Source organism: Myodes glareolus, chromosome 15, assembly GCF_982192425.1.
Source record: "Myodes glareolus chromosome 15, mMyoGla1.1, whole genome shotgun sequence".
NCBI lineage: Eukaryota > Metazoa > Chordata > Mammalia > Rodentia > Cricetidae > Myodes > Myodes glareolus.
Window position 1 is genome coordinate 46,102,440 of NC_142040.1, and position 20,715 is coordinate 46,123,154.

Here is a 20,715-nt window from a genome sequence, read left to right on the forward strand (position 1 = left end):
TTCTCTCCCCCTCTCCCAGAGATATCTGGAATGATTTTTTTTTCTAATGTTAACACAATATTTCTTTCTTTCTTTTTTCGGTTTTTCTAGACAAAGTCTCTCTGTACAGCCCTGTCTGTCCTAGAACTCTACCTGTAGCCCAGGCTGGCCTTGAACTCACAGAGATATGCCTGCCTCTGACTCCCAGGTGCTGAGGTTAAAGACGTGCACTTTTAGAATCTCATGATTCTAAACCACGTGACTTTTACAGCAGCAACAAAGACCTGAGGACGTCAGTGACTAAGAGGCCACTCTTTGTTAGCTTTAGTTCCACAGATATTCTAGGTCTTCTTTTATCTTAAAAGTGGTTTTGTGAGGGATGGCGTACACAACTGAGGAGGACAGAGGTCAATGTTGATGTTCTCCATCACTCTCCACCTTACTGAGACAGCGTTTCTTATTTATTCTGGAGCTCTGATTCCACTGGAATGGCTGGCCAGGATCCTCCTGCCTCTGTCTCCCAGCTAGGATGACGGGACATGCTTCCATGCCTAGCTTTTTACACGGATGGTGGGAATCTAAGCTCAGTTCTTTGAGCAATAAGCACTTTACTATTGAGTGATCTTCCCAACCTTGGGTGTTTACTTCAGCTGTCCTGACTTTTAGTTTTAATTTACTTCTTAATAATTAACATTGAAATTTCTTACTAAAATGAAAATATAAATAAAAAAATGGAGAAAACGCTGATACTGAGAAAGGGCTTACTAATTAGCATTATGAAATCTGAGTTGCTCCTCTCACTGCTGCGGTAAGTACACCGCAAACTTCTCTTTACTTCCAGACTGGGGGACTGAACTCAGGACCTTACAGCGTATCAGGCAAGCACTCTATCACAGAGCTGTACCCCCAACCTCTCAAAACTTTTCAGTGTGAAGCCAAGTATACTGATCGGTGTTGCAGGGAAGCCAAGCTACCCTTTTGTGGGCTTAGGGCAGTTAAACAGTTTAAAAAGAGACAATTTTATTAGAGCTTGTAATTCTCCACAGCTGCTGGGAGAAGGGAGCTGGAAAAGAAAGAGAAGCCATGTCTTCTGCATTTACATCTGAGAAATCTGGCATGTTTAGCAATGGAAATTGCTAAACAGCTCCACTGTCGAGAGGGGGCTTCGGTAAAACAGAGAAAGCCCAGAATGTCAGGAAGCGCATACTCAGGTTTTTGGGCAATATCCAAACGAGAACAATAAAAAGAAGTTACACTTTTCTGGATTAGAACTCAGAAAAGCAAATAGGCTTAGCAGGGCCACCCTGAGCTAAGCTGTGCTAGCGGCTGCACAGAGGGCCGGTCGGCTGGGGAGGGTAATGATCTCTTTCACTGACAGGTAGGACTTAACGTTTTCAGTCTAATGCATGTGACTTACCAAGAAGCAACAGGAGTGTTAACTAGTCAATTAGTCTGATTCTTTGGCAACACAGAATGTTCTTGCTTGATATGAAAAAGTCCCTGCCTGTGCCTGTTGCGGTCCAGTCATTACAATGAAAAGCTTCCATGAACAATAGGAAACAAAGTTTATTGCTATAGTAACACGTGGCTGCTCTATCAACATCTCTCCAAGTCGTCCCAGAGCTGAAGACACAGCGCTTCGTTAGCATAGTCAAAGCACTGGGCTTGATCCCCAGGTACTGAAAACACAAAGCAACCCCCCCCCCCCGCCCCCAGACTTCATTCCACTGGCTGATCAACTGCCTCCTAGAAGTGTCCTGTCCCTATGTCAGTTGTTCACCAAGTGTGACCCCAAGACCGACAGCCAGTGGTATTTGGGAACTTGCTTAGCAATGCAAATTTCGAGGTGCTGGCTAACCCAGACCAACACAGAATTCCAGCTTGGACAATGTTTTAACAAGATTCAGTTAACTGCTGAGCCACTGCCGTGTTACGGAAGTCTGCCTGCCGATTCAAATGCTGATGGGAAGGAAGTTAGGCTTAGTCCAGAACAGCATCCTGAGAGGACAGGAGGAGCTCTCTCCCCTACTCAGGTGCACTTGTAGAGAGGAAAGAAGTGCAGTGGGATCATGGGTAGTCAGGGTGCATGCTGGGTGGCCTGTGTCATCCAAGGCATGCTTCTTTTTCTTGTCGGTAACAAGCAAGCAACTTTGACTTCTTGGAGGTAGTCCCCATAATTCTTTAGTCAGATGAATTACTTTTCTCCAAGGTAAGCAACATCTTACACATTTGAAATAATCTAACAACCACCGGATATTCTGGGTTATGTAAATTTAAGGAACGATGCAATAATCTCTGGGAGTAACATGCAGTTACTTAGGCTGTAGTTTTCTTAGAATTTGGAATGCCAGTATACGGGAACAACCACCACTACACAGATGGTACAGCCTCAGAACAAGGAAATGAGGCAATCTGACAGCTTTATTGATCTCTTTTCTGCTCTACTCCCAGTCCCATCAAAAACTGGTGCGGATTCCAGAAAGAAAATGAGTATTTACCCTATGCTGTGTGCCAGCTGAAGCAAAAAGGTCTCTTTAGAGGTAACCACTTGAACATCGATTCTCACCACATCTAGTGGCAAGGTCACGAGGTCACGGAGAAGTGTGTGGATGTATACGTAGATGATTCATAACTGACCAAACTTTTCTTTCCCCGCTACAATATTTCAGCTAAATCAACGTCAAGGGGAAAAGATGCTGCCTTTGTGCTCACCACGGAGGGGCCGCTGAAAGGTAGTGAGTGAAAGGCTAAGACGTCCTTTAAGTTCTGGCTATAGGATAGCAGTTCTTCACTTACGGTTTTAGAGCAACACGTTTCCGCCCCCCTCCCCCCAGCCCCCCACTAAATTGCTGGCCAGCAGTGGCACTGACTCTCATTTGAGCCCTTTAGGACAAGTTTTGTTAGGAGCTACAGCACAGGACATTGCACATGCCGTACATTTTGCCTAGGTCTTTTTTTCCAAATGCAGACTTCCAAGGCTAACCTCATTTCACATTCACGTCAGTTCCAAGACTACTTCCAAGCGAACTCCTTAATGACTTCGCATTGTCATTAAAGACAACTCATGCTAAACTGCAGACATAGATAAATTCAAACCCACTTTATAAATGTCTTCTGTAACTTAGGCCAACCCTTTGGCCTCACCGGCCTGTACTAAAGAACTGACTACAGGCAGGGACCATGCTGAGGTCATCAGAGGGGCAGCCATGCTATCAGCCTCACTCAGCTCGCCTGAGAAAGCAGAGGGCCTGTAGTCAGGACTGAGCTCAGTGACCAAAGATGGACAAACAGTCTAGGTTCCAAATGCTTCAGATAAAAGACATCAGTGTGCCGGAGGAGGCAAACGGAGCACAGAACTCCACATCCTCACCCTCCTTACGCGTCTCTTCTCATGTTTTAGAGGACTACTGCACTTTGGGGTGGCTGAGCATGGACTCTTACAGCCGGTTGGTTATATTTGTCTCTGAAGTGAGGCAGTGACTACTCCCAGTGAACACCTTAGTGACCAGTCACTTCAGGCAACTCATGCTAATCTGAAGATGCAAATTAAATGTAAAGTACTTAATTTGGGGGATTCTGCGCTAAGCCTGGGTCATCAGGACTGAATTGCTGAACACCTACACGGTTGGTGTCTGAGAACTACTGTTCGATGAGTAGGGGAGACATAAGTTTTGTAATGCAAACGCTGTATCCACAGATCTGCCGCCACATCTGCCGCCACACTCTAGGCCCCACACACTTAAAGCCCCCATGGGAATTAAGTGGGAAAACCCTCTAGGAATAAGCACCCAATTGACTACGTGGAGCAAATATACATCTGTTTTCAAGAGTTTGCTATATGCAAAATATCTTGCAAGATGCAAAGCACTATTCATCTAACAGTTCAGTCCCAGTGAGCTGTTTTCCTCCATGTTTCCAGTCAAATCCAGCTGCGTTCCGAACATGCTAGCCTTTTGGGAAAGAAATGTGAGTTCTAGCTAGCCCTTTAACGTGTCAAATATGGAAACTTTTTTAACCCTTTCAGCTGCCTTTGCCTCTGATCTCTATGCTGTGATCACAACCCTTACTATACTTAAGCTTTCATACGTTGGCTCACTGCTCAGGACACTCAGAACTCACCAGACACTAGGTGGTGACTGATACGCCTGCGGTCACGGCAGGGTTAAGACACACCTACAGCTCAGTCTAAAACACAGGTGTCACAGCTCCTCAGGGTTTTCTAACTTCAAAGAAAATACAAATGAGTTTTGTTTGCAGTAGGCACTCAAAACAGAGCAAACTTACTTACCTCCCTAAGGCTTGAACTTAATACAAACAACTTTCATATTCCTATCTCAATCTGTTGAGTGACTTCAAACACCTCTTCAGTATACTTTGTGATTTGATTTAATATCAAATATCAGGATTATCAAAAGTGTTATTTGGACTGATCCTTAAAAAAGTGGAGAAAATTGTTTAAAAAAAAGGCACTATTAAAAAAATACCAATTCCTGTTGTGCCATTAAAAACTACACATAGGGGCTGCAGAGCAGGCTCAGCAGTTAAGAATGCTGGCTGTTCTTCCGGGGGACCCAGTTTGATTCCCAGCACCCATGTGGAAGCCCACAACCATCTCTAACACCAGTTCCAAGAATCTTCTGGCTTCTGAAGCATCAGGCATGCACATGGTGCACACACATACAAGCAAAGCACCCACACATACAAAAGCGTGAAATCATTAAAAAGAAAAAAAGAGTCATGAACACATAATTTTAAAGTTTACTTTAAAATGTAAATATTTCCCAGTATATAACAGGTAAAGAAAATAGCATATTGATTTTGTGGTTGTTATGTTTTTATTTTCCAAGTAATACTGATTAAAAATATTTACACACCTACTTTTAAGTCCACAGTTTAGCACTCTTATTTGTATGGCTTTAAAAGTTATAGCACAAAATCTTTACATTAAGGATTGGGGGAAAGAGTCCATTCAAAACAAAGCCTGATATATTATATACATACTTTCCTCTGTACTTTATTTTAAATACATTAATTTTTAAATGATGCTCATCTAGTTTTTTTTTTTTTCATCTGGTGGTAAAATACTAGTGCAACTTCTCATCAAAATAAAGTTTACCACAGATGCAAATGAATTTTTCCAATTGAAAATGGCCCTTCAGCTGCCGTTAAATTAAAAATTTTCAATGTAACTTAAAGGAAAAAGAATTGGTAGTTGTTATTATAAGCAAAAATTTCAAGTCCCAGAGCAGTTTACAGTGCTCCTTAAACACAAACTTGGAAAGAGCCAGAGATGTGTTACTGAAGTTCTGTTGGTTTTGAAAAGGCACAAGGGTGGTTTTTTTTTTCTTCCTTTTTTAACATTCTAGAAATTCTGCCACCACCGTTTCTGTTTTAGAGACAGCATTTATAACCACTGGATAGACAAGAATGTTGTTCAAAATAAAGCCAGCCAGACCCCCAAATGTTAACTGCACAGTAACAATGCACTTCCCGCATGCAGCCTTGTGGTGCCTACATACTCAGTTTCCTAACATGCATTAGAATACAGAGACACGTATTCTAATGTTTATGTACGATTTTATAATATGCAAAGAATTTAAGGGAGGAGATGACCTGGGGAAGAATATGGAGACCCTTACCACAGTGAAAATAGATGCATTCGTACCCAACTATATAATAAGAATATAATTCATTTAAGTTACCAGAAATATACTTCTCAAAGCTCTCACTCATTATGAGAAATATTCCCACTCTGTGGCATTAACTGGAAGGAAGGACATCAGTCTGTTTCCATAGAAACAGTTCAGCACAACAGGAAGCAGTTTTAACTTTGGTCCACTTATCTGATAGCTTAAGGTCACACTGCCCATCAGTTTACCCCAAATGTAAATTTAAAAATATAATTGTTATTTCATTCTAAAACTGGCATAGATGTTCTGTCATTCTCTGCTTTTCCAGCTTGGGAATACTCTCTTGGTTTGGTCTCTAACCCCTCATCATCTTCATGATCTTCCATGGCAGCCTCAGCAGCATCTGCATGGCTAGGCTCGCTCTCCTCTTGGCTCATGATTTCAGGGGTCATGTGATCCAAGTCAGCTTCCAGAAGCTCAGTTTGTACTTCAACTGGCATCTGATTCACCCGCTCAACGTGCAGCTCTTCCACGTGCACTTCAGTGCCCTCTTCAGTCTGAATCCGACCCACTTCCAGATAGCTCACTTGGACCTGCTCTGGAAGCTCGCTTATGTGTGACTCGTGCACTTGGCTGTCCTGGAGCAGATCTGGATGGACTTGTTCCACAGTTACTTGTGCTGAGTCCACTTGGACCTGAAGCAGTGGCAATACATGCACCTTCCCAACTTGCTCTATAATCGTCATTGATGTCACTGGTTCAGTCTGGACATGTGTTTCTACTGAAAGGACCTCTTCAGTCACAATACGTTCTGAAATATTGTGAGCATCACTAAGATGCCTCCTTAATTCATTTCCTTGCATAAACCACAAGTCACACAGAGTACAATGGTTGGGTTTATCTCCAGTGTGTATCACCAAGTGATCTTTGAACTGGTCCCAGCTGTTAAACACACTGTTACAGACCTGAAATTACCAAGCATAATATGTTAATAATACTTATAATCAAACTGAAGTAAATGTGAACACATTTATCTCCATAAAATATACTAAGGGGCTGAGGTTATCTAAGTGAGAATCTGTCAAGCATAAACAAGGCACTGTATTGGGTCTAATTCTAAGCACCAACAAACAATGAAAAAACAAACAAACAAACAAAACTCACAAAGAATAGAATAAGAAGGGCTGAATGTACTGTTTAGTGGTAAGAGTATTTGCCTAATATATGGGATGCCTCGGGTTTAAGTCCTGGGACTGGAAAAAAAAAAAAACCAAACAAGGCCACCGCCATGCCATCCAGACTGAGGAAGACCCGGAAACTCCAGGGTCAGGTGAGCCACGGCCATGGCCGCATCGGTAAACATCGCAAGCATCCAGGAGGACGCGGGAACGCTGGAGGCGTGCATCATCATAGGGTCAACTTCGACAAATATCATCCAGGTTACTTCGGGAAAGTTGGTATGAGGCATTACCACTTCAAGAGGAACCAGAGCTTCTGACCAACTGTCAACCTGGATAAACTGTGGACGCCGGTCAGTGAGCAGACCCGGGTTAACGCTGCCAAGAACAAGACTGGAGTTGCTCCATCACTGACGTCGTGCGATCGGGTTACTACAAAGTTCTGGGGAAGGGAAAGCTCCCTAAGCAGCCTGTCGTCGTGAAAGCCAATTTTTTCAGCAGAAGAGCTGAAGAGGAGATAAAGGGTTTTGGAGGCGCCTGTGTTCTGGTGGCTTGAAGCCACTCAGGGAGGCCAATTAAATGCTAACATTTTCCAAGTGAAAAACAAAACAAAACAAAAAAAAACCCAAACAAACAAAAACCACACAAAACACTACCACCCACACTGGTAAACTGACCGTCAAAAAAATATTCTGAATATAGTTTCCAGTGTACCAAGTGCAAAGCTATTTCACACACTTGGTTTCATTTGATCTCTCAGGCCATACACCTAACAATTTACTAGATTCTGGAAACATTTTAGCATTGCTCCCTGTGAAGTATCAAATATAAATTAACAATACTATAGTTTTCCTCACAGCTTCAAAATTTAGACCCACTACATTATTTGGGACAAAAATATACTAATCATGGGAGACACAGCTGTTACTTGCCTGCTTTCCCTGTCGCTCTCCCAGATGCTAATGAGTGTCCCTATGGTTAGGAATAACTAATTGTGGGAAGGCAAGATAGCTTAATGGTAAAAGCATGAGTCACCAACTCTGCACACCTTAGTTTATCTCTGGGACCCATATGGTGAAGAGAATAAACTCTTGCAATTTGTCCTCTGACCTCCACGCGCTGCAGCATGTGTGCCCAACTGCCAATAAGTAAATAAATTAAGGCACCCAAACCTATTATTCCCCCAAACCAGGCAGGTGTAGTGGAACATGCCTCAGCACTCGGGAGCCAGAAGATCGTAATTCAAGGCCACCCTCAGCTGCAGAGTGGGTTTGCAGCCAGCCTGGGCTGACTGGCTTTAAACCTGCACGTCCATAAGCACTTCTGTGGCTTCAGACTACTATTTAGGGCAACTGTTATTAACACTGATCATCTAGGGCTGAATAAAAACAAACAACAAAAATATTCTATAATCATCAGGTGATGGTGGCACACACCTTTAATTCTAGCACTCAGGAGGCAGAGGCAAGAGGATCTCTGTGCGTTTGAGGCCAACTTGATCTAAAAAGTGAGTTCCAGGGTAGCTAGTGCTGTTACAGAGAAACCCTGTCTCGAAACCCGCCACCCCAAAAAACCAAAACTAAACACCCTAAAACCCATACAAAGTAAACAGCCTTTTCTTTACTCCCAGGTCTTTCCCCAGCTGTTTGCCTGAGATGCTGAGCAGAGTTGCATGCTGATTCACCACTGCAACTTGTATCAAAAGTACATGTGCTGCCGGGTGGTGGCGGTGCCTGCCTTTAATCCCAGCACTCGGGAGGCAGAGGCAGGGGGATCTCTGTGAGTTTGAGGCCAGCCTGGTCTACAAGAGCTAGTTCCAGGAGAGGCCCCAAAGCTACAGAGAAATCTGTCTAGAACAAAACAAAAAAGAGAAAAAAGGTCACGAGCTCCACCTACCCTGCCAGACACTACAGTGACAAGCAGGCAGCGCAACAGGAGACTGTCATCTACAAAGGGACACGAAAGAGCCGCACAAGCTGGAAAACAAAACCAAACCTCAGTGTTCAAGAATTTTTACAGTTTTGGTTTTGCCCAGATTACAGCTGCTCTGAGGCCACACACTGGACCCAGCCACGAGAGGATCAGTTTTGATCACTACTGCGACCACACGGTGAACTGGTGCTGAGGTTTGCTGCTGCTCAGTGTCACAAGAGAACACTCTACTGGGGATCACTAATTCAGGAAAAGATCAGATTTCGAAATTCCAAGAAAATTTTTGCTGAACACATAATGCTTTCTGTACTACTGTTAAGTCAAGAACTTCTAAGTCAACCCCGTGAGTCAAAGACTATTTACTCTGTACTTTAATGACTGCAAGTAAGTTCCTCTTGTGAGAACAAAATACACCCACACATACCTGGCATTCGTAAAGCTTCTTCCTTCCCTTTTTTGCCCCTACTCCAGTTTGGCATGCAGTGAGGTGACATTTGAGAGTGCTATTTCTAGCAAACCGCTCATGACAGTTTGAACATTCAAAAGGTTTTTCACCTATTGCAAGAAAAAGAAATACATTGATAAGTTGAGAACATCAGCAAAGGCAAGGATGAGAGTTTATCATTTTGGTTATTATTTTGTTTCTTTTTTCTTTCGCAGTGCCGGGGATTGAACCATACACAGGCTTCAAGCATGCCAGGAAAATGACCTACCACTGAGGCACACCTTTGGCTAACTTTAAGGTCCTACTTCTTTGAAACAGGGTCTATTATGTATCTCTGGCTGTCCTGATACTCGCTTTGTAGACCAGGCTGGCCTCCAATTCCTCTGCTCCCAAGTGCTATGATTAAAGGTGTGTACCCCTAAACCCAGATCATATTCATCTTCCTGCCCCCCCCGTGTGTGTGTGTGTCTGTGTGTGTGTGTGTGTGTGTGTAGGGTGGGGCAGGGTTTGCTAATGTATACCAGGCTGTCCTCAAACTCTTACGGTCATTCTTCTGAGTGTGCCTCTGCCTCTCCAGCGCTGAGAATGTAGGCATGTGCCACCACACACGGCTTTCCTTTCCTTTTTTTAAATACAGTCTCCCTATGCTAGAATTGAATTTAAAATCTGCTTCAGCCTCCCAAGTGCTACAACTACAGGAATGAGCCACATGTCTGACCTATTTAACACATTCTTAAGAAGGGGAACACAATTTTTTAGCTTACCTAAAACTCTTTTTCCTTAGATAAAAATCATATCAATCTCTGCTTGATGGAAACAGAACTATGCTTTCGCTAAGCACTTTGTCTTTTTTATTCTGCACTTACCGTGTACCGGATCATAGCTCAGGTGATGACAATAAATTAACAAAGACAGGGATGCACAGATCCCAATCTCAGTTTAGGAGAGGTCAAGGCAGAAGATTCTGAGTTTGACATAAATTCAGGCAACACAGCAAGACGCTGTCTCAAACAGCAATAAAGCTTGGTGGTGAGCGCCTTTCATCCTAGCACCAGGGAGGCTGAGATGGTTAAGTTCCAGGCCAATAGTGGCCACACAGTGAGACTCTGCCTCTAACGAAACTAAAAACAAACAAAACAATAAACTGATGCCTTGAACACTGCCATGAAAATAAATCCGAATCACTGGAGACTTGAGCTAAGGGGCAAGGCTGCATCTGTGCAAGGCAGGGCAATTCTGCTGGGAACAGAATGAGCCAGATACAGCACTGCAGAGAGGGTGAGGAAGGAGGGAGTAACTGACTATGATTCCCATCTCAGGCTTAGCATGCCACCTAGTATCAAAACCAAGAGTGCAGGAATTTAAATCAAGTATCAAGTGGGGATGCAGGGAAAGACCATGAATTCAGTGTGTTTGCAAAATAGCACAAAGACCGGGGTTTAGTCCTTAGCACCACATAATTGGGCACGGGGGTGCGCATCTGTAACCTCAGTACTTGGGAGGGGGAGGCAGTTATATCTTAAGTACAAGATCATCCTGGACAGTATATTTACTGAATTCAAGGTCACTTGGGCTACATGAAACTGTGTCTCAAAAAATAAGTAAGTGAGAAGCTAGAGAGATGGCTAAGCAGCTGACTTCCAGAGGACCCAAGTTTGATTCCCAGCACACATGGCAACCCACAACCATCTAAAAATCCAAGTTTCAGGAGATGCCTTCTAGCCTCTGTGTGCACAGACTGACTTACATGCAGCCAAAACACCCATACATATTTTTAAAAAGAGAAATTAAAAAAAAAATTTTTAGAAGGCACTGAAAGCAGAGCAGATTCCCAAGGGATAGTTGTATAGACAGTTCTGGAGAATGTCTATACACAGAATGGACTGATCCATAGAAAAAAGGTCATTTTCAGTGGCAATGAATACTTCCAAGATGGATCAAAACGCTCAGTGTGCTATATAACAACACAATCCTGAACAGATTCTAGAGAAACCCCAAGTAAGACAGCAGTTAGAGGAGCTAACAGTGGAAACAGAACGGCCGAAGGATACCAAGGAAAGTTAGAGTAGTCGGCAGTACAGTAGGATCAGAGGCCAAGCTTAGCCAGAATGGAGCAGTTAATGAGAAAGAAGCACAACAGTAAAAACATAGTTTCTTGAACAAAGCCTAGAAGTAGGGCTGAGGGTGTGGCTCAGCGGCAAAGTGCCTGTTTAGCGTACATAAAGCCCTAGGTTCAATTTCCAGAAACATACATACATACACTCTTTCCAAGAAGAAAAAGAAAAATGACTGGAAGAGATTTCTAATCAATGAGAAATCACCATCTATTGACTTTCTGTGGGGGAGAAGGCAGGGGAAGAGGAAAGAAGGATTGCAATAAAGATGAACATGGTTCAAGTTGCAAGAGTCAGCACTGGCCTTTGAAGAAAAATCAAGCTGTTGGAGACATGGGTAAAAAGAGCTATGCTAACTCGAGAGTGGAGGGAAGGGTCTTGAATGCACACAGCAGGAATCTGGAGAAGCCATTAGAAAAAGATATCAGACAAGAGATAGCCTCAATTAAGGTCTGAGACAGCATTTTCTCCAGCACTGTTCTCTAACAAGGAAGAATAAATACAAATAGGAGCCTTCTATGCAAGAAAAGATATGACAAGGTTCAGGTTAAGAGAGAAATCAGAAATATAATAAACTGATGGGGGAAGGATAAGCTGAAAGGCTTTGACATGGAGGAACAACAATTGTCGAGCAAGAGTATGGGGATTCAAAGACAGCACAGTGTAGATTGACATAAGTTACCAAGTCGCACGTTCTTCTCTCAAAAAAGTCAATATAGCTTTTGTACAGTTTGCACATGATAAAAAAAAAATAGGCAATACCTGATTACCCAGAATTAGTGTTGAAAGGAGAACTTTTTAATTCAAGAAACATTGAGAAATATGCTCAACAAAGTGATTATGTTTTATCAGTGTGTAATTTTTGACTACCAGTGAAATCTATAAGCATGAACTGTAACGGCCTTTTGAAAAGAAATATGAGGGGCTCAGGAAGATGCCCAGTCAAGTGCCAGCAGTGCAAGCTTGAAGACCTGAGTCTGCACCCAGCGTTCACCCAAGAACCCAGCTGTGGGAGAGTCCTGGAGCTGTGGTAGCAGGGTGTTCACAGGTAGCTCTCTGGAGCCAGCCAGCCAGCCAGCCAGCCAGCCAGCCAGCCAGCCAGCCAGCCAGCGGGTGAGCTTCAGGGTCAGTGAGAGACTCGAAATAAGGTGAAGTTGATTTCTGACTTCCACAGCACATATACACAGAAGTGCACTCACTCACAAGTGCCACATTCACACACCTACACAGAAACACGCAAATGCTACACACACACACAAGTGCTCACACGTACGGAGTGAAAGAATAATAAAAAGCAATCTGATGTTTGCCAAGATTTTCTTTAACCTGGATATTCTGTTCTTAAAAAAAATGAAATTACATAGGGGCGGGAGAGATGGCTCAGAGGTTGAGAGCACTGATTGCTCTTCCAGGGGTCCTGAGTTCAATTCCCAGCAACTATATGGTGGCTCACAGCCATCTATAATGAGATCTGGTGCCCTCTTCTGGCATGCAAGCATACATGGAAGGAATGTTATATACATAATAAATAAATAAATCTTTAAAAAAAATTAAATTACACAGGCCAGCAAGAGGGCTCAGCACTTGTTATAACTGATGAACTGAGTTCCGCCCCGGCACCCACACGGCAGAAGTAAGGAACCACCTCCTGCTCGTTGTTCTTTGATCAGCACACTCATGTGGTGGCAAGTGCACACATACCTGCAGTAAAAAGCCTTTCAAACTACATTATATAAGCATGTGTAGAAATAAATGTACAAGGATACTTATTATGCCACTCTAGTGGCAAACTCTAGTGAAAACCTTGTGTTTACTCAGAGCTACAATGATATGCACTAAAATAATATGTAGCCACAGTTAAAGAAAAAAGGGGAAAAAAAAACAACCCTCATAAGTGTTTCATTTGCAATCCCAGCACTTGGGAGACCGACGCAAAAGGATCAGCTGCGATACGTGATGAGAACTTGCCAAAACAACAACAAAACCCCACAAAAACAAAGAAAGGTGAGTCTAAAATGAAATGGTATACACCTGCTGCTTGCACTTTTATTCTCACAAGTGTGTGCTTATGGTCACTTGATAATGCCGGCAATATGCCTGAATGTTAGAGGCACACATTCTTTACCACTGACCTACTGACCCTGCCCTGCCCTGAATGGCAGTGCCAGGTGCTTTGTATGCCCAAGCAATACTCTCCAGTTAAGGTATTCCCTGGAGCCAGGAGCTACTTTTAGGAGATGCAGAATAGGACTGGAGACAAGGCTCAGTGGTTAAGAGCACTGGTTGCTCATAACCATCTGTAATGAAATTTCTGTAATGAGATTTGGTGTCCTCTTCTGGCCTGCAGGCAGACATGCAGGCAACACAGTATACGTGTTGTAATAAATAAATAAATCTTTAAAAAAGATCTAGCATAAGTAGGAAAGAATCACTTTTCCCTGCATGCCACTCGAGCTGTTTCTAAACAATTAGGTGAAATCTAGAAATAATCATATGACTTTTGGGGTGGGGGGTTGAGAAAAAGTTTCTCTGTGTAGCCTTGGCTGTCCTAGAACTTGTTCTGTAGACCAGGCTGGGCTTGAACTCAGAGATCCACCAGTACTGGGATTAAAGGTGTGCACCACCACCGCACAGCTGACTTTTTCTGAAAGACATGTAGACTGTTAAACTTCAGTCTATCTGTGGGACATGTACCATTATCCCTAGTGCAAAGAAAGGGGCCTCAATATAAAATGACCCACATGTTCATCAAACCGGTAATTGTCAGGATTAAAGCCAGAACTCAAAGTGTGATCTTTATTTTCTGATTCTCCTTGGCAAGTAGGGAACACCTACTTAAAAACATGTTGAAGTCACGTCAAGGTTCTTATTCAAATGGGTCTGGTATTCTCCTTCACCTTCGCTGGCTTCTGCCAGTCACATAGTCACTCGGACACAAGGTTCAGAGATCACCACATCCCGTGGGCCCTGCCTCTTTTCACTACTGCTGCAGTTATCTCATCTCCCGTTCTCAAGATTATTCCAAAAGATTTTTTCATCAGTCAGCAGGTTTTATTTCACATAACCTACTGTGCCAGTCACTGCTCTAAAATAGAAACCTGACCCTTCTGCTTCCATATTTAAGCTTACAAGGCAACGTTCGTAGGTTTGCTTCTGTACTAAATGGACCCTACAGTGAGTATATGGTTCTAGAATTTACAATTTAATAATTAAATTAAATTATTAATTTAATTTAATAAAGTTAAATAAGTTAACCTGATATCTCACATAAAGTTCTTCAGCCCTATAGTATCACGCTGCTAAATCAAAAGCACAGGATGGAAGCCCCTTCTCTCACTGCTCACTTATTTCACCCATAAACCATCTGTAGATCCCCCATATGTCACCCAGGCGGCCTGCTCTAGCAATCTCTTGGTATTCCTTTACCTTGACCCAACTCTGCAGTCATTCACCCTTCTACCAGTAATGCAAACAACTTGTTTCATGCTTTCCTCTATGTCTGCGTCTTCTTTGCTTGAAAACCCGTTCCCACACTACTTTTCCTGTGAGTCGTCATCACTGGGGCTGCATCTGATTCCTCAATTTCTATTAGTGTACTCAAGTGACTTTGGGCAGAGGGATAATTAGGAAGGAAGGAAGGAAGGAAGAAAGGAAGGAAAGAAGGAAGGAAGAAGGGAGGGGGGAGAGTCTACATGTAACAAGACTTGGGCACAACTGTCTAGAAATCCAACCCTTAGCAGCCCACAGTAACTGCTTTCTCCATACCCTTACTATATGGGGTTTAGAGCCTAGTAAAAATTTAAGTCACTGGCAGTAGGTCCTGTGCTTGAGTTAGGAAATCTAGCAAGGAATGCTCGGGGAGTTAAAGCAAGGACAAGAAATCAAATGTGTGTGGGGGTGGGAGGGTAGGGAAATGACACAGAACTACAGTGACCAAAGAAAGACTTCCTGTGATCACTTCAAGAATGGGACAGTTCTTAGAAGAAAGAGTATGGCTCACCTCCCTTGGCTGTCCACTAGTCCTGAGATATTTGCCACTAAGAGAGGTGGAGGACGACAGACACAGATGACTATCTTTTTCTGGCTCAAAAATATATTATGACTTCTTGAAGTAACGTTGTCTGCTGCAACAGGGCCTGAGCTGCACCCCAGACACCATGTAAAAAACCAGGAATGGCAGTGTGGGTATGGAGCCCCAGCTCTTGGCCAGGGGGAGGAGTGCGGGCAGATCCCTGAAGCTCCATGACTAGTCAGCTTCACTGAACAGATTAACTTCAGATTCAGTGAGGCTCTGCTTCCAAAAATAAAGTTGAAAAGCAATTATTGAGGAAAGACTCATCTATCTCTGGCTTCCACACATGCAAGAGCACACCAGGTATGCACATAAACAAATACAGCACACACTCTCAAGACGATTAAATGTATGCCCCCCAAAAGAAGAAAAAAATATAAAAATGTTAAGATTGCTTATAAATATGTTTATGTAACATTAAGATGGGAAACAAAAATAGAATAAAGTCAAACTATAATTAGGATTTAATAATTCATGGTACTTAGCAAATAAATGTTTTACATATTTCTTTGAAGAATATAAACAAGGGTAAGACATAAGAGTGACAATCATCTTCAAGGTTGACAATGATTTGTAATTTAAAGCATCAAATATTTCAGCCAGGTGGTGGTGGCTCACGCCTTTAATCCCAGCAGAAGCAGGTGGATCTCTGTGAGTTCAAGGCCAGCCTGGTCTATAGAGTAAGTTCTAAGACAGGCTCCAAAGCTACACAGAGAAATCCTGTCTTAAAAAACCAATCACACAGGATTTAGACTTCAAGCGAATGTAGAAAAAATATACTTCAAAGTATTTGCTAATTACCTGTATGTTTTCGAAGGTGTTCTTTAAAGTGTCCAAAGTGGTCAAACTGTTTGTCACAGTACTGGCAAATGTGAATTTTCTTCCCAGCTCTTTGCTTCTTACTCAGCCCACCTTCCTCGAGGTGGTAGCAGTTCAGGTGCTGCTTCCAAGCACTCTCGCGGAGATACCTTTTATTGCATATGTCACACTTGAAACTTTCAGTGGAGTGTGATTTCATGTGTTCCTTAAAATGGTAAAACAATTTAAACGAACGGTTACATTTCTCACAATGGAACAAGTCCTTCACATGTGACAGCTGAAGTTCCACAATTTCAATACCTTCTACCTGTTTGCTTATGGGGTCGGACGCACAGTCATCTTCGCTAATCTGTCCTTTGCTGTCACCTTGGCGGTACTTGCTGGTAATGTCTGCCAACAGTGCGAGAGCAGAGTCATCCGAGGAGCCTGTGCTCTGAATGTACTTTATAGACTGCTTAGTGGAAGCAACCTCCTCCAAAGTTTCCATGCTTTCATCTTCTACTTCAATCGTGCCTTCAGCAATCTCCACCTCAATTTCCACAGGCTCTGATCCTGCAGACGGCAATGATTCAGTGATAACATTCGAAGTTTCTGCAATCTTTCTTTTTTTTGCCTCATTTTTCCCTGTCGGATTTTCCTCTACAGGAGCCGAGTTTTCTTTGTTCCTGAAATATATAAATTAAGAGCTTAAAAAAAAAAACTATGGAAATAAAAATTAAAATAAAATCTATAAAATCATAGAATTCTTTGAAAAAATAAACTAAATGTATGTGGAAGACAGAAAACAAAATTTGGGACAGCCTATACTGATCAATTTTAAGATTCCCTAAAAGCTGTAACGATTAAGGGAATGATGATGTTGTACAGATATGCAAAGGTTAATGGAACATGATAAAGTACAAAAACAAATACGAAATTAACTTCTGAAAAAAAATGTTCAGAGTAACTCAATGGAGACTCCTTTTAAAAGTGCTGGTGCTTAGCTGGGCGGTGGTGCTGCACCTGTAACCCCAGCATTCAGAAGGCAGAGGCGGGCAGATCTCTGTGAGTTTGAGGCCAGACTGGTCTACAGAGCGAGTGCCAGGACAGCTAGGGCTGTAACACAGAGAAACCCTGTGTCAAAAAACAAACAAACAACAAAAACCCAACAACAAAGTGGTGATGATGGAATATCTGGTTTGTGTATTAGAAAATAAGTTTCAACCTTTAAACTCAGATCATTTATAAATAAGAACTCTAATTGGATCACAGATTAAAATGTGAGAACTAAAATTATCAAATTTCTAGAAAACAAGGGAAAAAGTCTTAGCCACAGGCCCACCCACCTTTGCCTCCCCACTGCCAATCTTTATGCTGAAATTACACGAAAGCCTATAAGATACAGTACTGTGACAACAGGGCATCAAATGTCCAGGGTGGGCTCTTTAAAAAGAAATCACTGTAAATCAAGCCTGAAACAAGCCAGAAGGCATGCCTACATCCTCATCTAGAAAACAACAGAGAGGGATGCTCAATCAGAAGTTCCAAAATCTGAAAGCGAAGATTTCTTACTGCTGACAGAGGTGTTTAGGTGGGCTGAAAACATGCAGCTTCTAGGGAGCTCGAAACCAAAAGCAGATGTGCCTGTGTACTGGCAGTCTGTCACCACCCACATTTGTCTCCACCTTCTCTCTTCCCCTCTATCCTGATTGCAGCTGCTTTAAGGAAAAACAAAATTCATGGTGGAGCAAAAATCTTTACAGACATGGGAACTAAGGAACTCAGGCAAAGGGAGGCAGTTTCTAGTCAAAGACTGAGATTTTAGTGCAAGCTACAATTCCTCTAAAAAGAAGCAATTAGCATGCCGCTGGTCACATACTGAAATTGACACCCAACCTTTGGAAAGTTGAAGTCTCCCAGTCTAAAAGTCTCATTTCATATTGAGTCAACCAGACTTTGTGACTAATATGGTAACAAGTGTCCCACAAGTATCTTTGGTCAGTCAGGAAGAAAAGCTTAATTTGACAAAGTAGCTGGCTTTCTGTTGCAGGTGCTTAGCCTCCATTTACGAAAGTCAAAACAGACATAGCAGCTAAGGTTGGTAGGCTGTCCTCACAGTTCTTGCCAACATTCCTCATGATTTATCTTGCTATATTTTTACTGACACACAAGCTGTTGCCAGTTAGGTGAGCTAACTTGAAAGGCAGGGCACACTCAAGACACCTACTTCCAAAGCCGCAGTCACAAGGAAAAGAGAGTAGTTTCGCAAACTTCCTGAGTTTCTCATTTAGAGGTCCACGATAAATGGCTGTTCTTAATAAGACTAACTGTAAGCAGTTGGTGGAAGTAGTCTATTAAAGAAGCAAGTCTGTTTTGTTCAGATTGCCACTGTTACACCAAGAGCCAACATTCTCAATGTGTTAATACATTCGTTATCATAGACTGGTCTTAAAGGAAAAGACGCTCTTTTTGATGTAGACTTCACATCTGACTTCTGCTACCTCCTAAGAGATCGCTTGTCTTACTGTGAAGATGTGACGTGGCTGCACACAGGATGTCCTACTTACTGACTGACACTGATCTGGGAGCTATGTGTGGTGGCTTCACCCTGATAAGCTTCTCAAGTTATTCTTCTGCTGCTCCAGTCTGACCAGCTGCTTCAAGGCTCAGAACTGCTCCATGAATACCATGTCACACCTAGCTTCCTGGACTAGCTACAGTCTGAAAATGGGGCATCTTTTAAAACACAAAAACACTATAATAACTGGATAATAGAAAGAGGTTAGTCTCTTATGTTTCCTACCTCCCACAGACACTGATAGGCAAATTATTACAATAACCTCCTCAAACACTGACTCAAATAGTTTCCCACTGTACTTCCCTCACCTCCTCCTCGTCCAAAAATCTGAGTAAGGCAGGTTGATCGCCAAGTTCAGCTGTCCCCACACTGGGGTCACCTCTTCTCATCTGCTTCCTGAGTAATGAAGATGAAGAAAGGATGGGGAAGCTCATGGAAACCTAATTAGACAATTTAGGATTCTGCCCTGAATAGTCTTTGACATTATTTTTCTCCAATAGCAATTCTGGGACAAAGTAGTTATCTCTTCCAGGAGATAGTCAAATATGGGCTTAAAGGATTCAAACTTAATTCTCGTTTAGTCATCCGGATTCTGTTATTAGAACGACACCATCTTACAGCATAAAACCAATCAGCTCATTTATAAGGGCACACATGAGGCCAAGTGGGTCTCTAAATTTTGTAAAAATGCTCTTGCAACATTTCCTATGCAAGTTCTCGGTAGGAGTGAATGACTAACACCTAGAACAGAGTAAGCTACGGTAGCCATACTAGGACACTGGGTGGGGTGCAGGGCAAGCAGCAGCCCCAGGACCCGGAGAGATGATATTTTACATCCAGAAGGTATGTGGGAGAACCATTAAATCTTTCAGAACCCAGATCACAACATGGAAAACCACCACTCGGGTGCTATTCAGGTGTCTGTGATAAATAAGAAAGACTAAATGACTGACCACCTTTCAGACAGCCCTCCATAAACGACAGCTATATTCAAGCATTCTCTCTGCACTGCAGACAATGTCAACCTGTGTCCCTAGTGAAGGCCTTCAGTCCGGTGGGTGAATGACATTTACTCAAATTCTGTTAATAGTTTTAAATAAGCCTAATACGAGAAAAACTGAATGTGCTAGGAAACAGTGCCTACTGGTAGATCAGAGTGACTAGTGATTAAGAGGTTAATTATGAGAAAAAATTATCAGAAGCCAAGATAATACAGAAACAAGAACGGCCCTTTATTTTGGATCTGTTTACAAAGTTGTTGATACATACAACATCTTGAAAACAGTCTTTCCTGTTTCAGAGTGTAAGGTAGATAAAGATAATATCTACAACGATATCAATGAATTTCAAAACTGATGAAATTAGGTAAGTATGTACCTACCATATATGTATATAAAATTTTAGAAAATGTTAATGGCGGGACCTATGGTAAGAGGAGATTGGTATGATCATTAAAACCGGGAAAGTAGGACTTGACCACAGAATGAAGAAACAACAGAAGAGTGCCATATTCGTTAACTTGACAGTGATAATGGCTTTATGGGTATGTTAAAACTGCATATTTTTAAAGTCTTATAATTTTTTATTACACGTAATCATTTCATTTTATGCATTTTGCCTACATGTATGCATGCACAGTGTTTGCAGAGGTAAGAAGGGGGAAACAGATTTCCTGAAATGTTTCCAGAATGTTCCTGAAATGAAAGGGATGGCTGTGAACCACCACATGGGCACTGGGAACTGAACCCAGGTGCTCTGCAAGAGCAGCAAACGCTCTTAATCACTGAGCCATTTCTCCAGTCCCTAAATCGTTGCTTTTTATAATTTATGTTGTGTACATTTACACCCGTGCACCACATGCCTGCCTTGTGCCCACAGAAGCCAGAGGAGGGCATCAGATACCCTGGAACGAGAGTTACAAACGAGTGAGTCACCATGCAGGTGCTAGGGATCAAGCCTAGGTCCTCTGGAAAAACATCCAGTGCTCTC

At 42.4% G+C, this 20,715-nt stretch overlaps 1 protein-coding gene and 1 pseudogene across 7 annotated transcripts in view; one reads left to right on the forward strand and one right to left on the reverse strand.

Moving 5' to 3' along the window:
- Window positions 1-4,723: 4,723 nt before the first annotated feature.
- The window catches only part of Zbtb35 (zinc finger and BTB domain containing 35), a 34,596-nt gene continuing 18,604 nt past the window's right edge, over window positions 4,724-20,715 (reverse strand). For 5 of the 7 annotated variants that reach the window (XM_048443085.3, XM_048443083.3, XM_048443082.3 and 2 more), the window contains 3 exons: window positions 16,152-16,834; window positions 9,144-9,274; window positions 4,724-6,574 (listed from right to left, as the gene is read on the reverse strand). In XM_048443085.3, coding sequence (XP_048299042.3) covers window positions 5,891-6,574; window positions 9,144-9,274; window positions 16,152-16,834 — 1,498 coding nt within the window. In that variant the 3' untranslated portion in view covers window positions 4,724-5,890. Of the gene's footprint in view, window positions 6,575-9,143; window positions 9,275-16,151; window positions 16,835-20,715 lie in introns of those variants that run through there. The other 2 variants (XM_085676696.2, XM_087896903.1) reach the window with 2 other exon arrangements.
- LOC146891579 (large ribosomal subunit protein uL15 pseudogene) lies at window positions 6,572-9,149 on the forward strand (annotated as a pseudogene).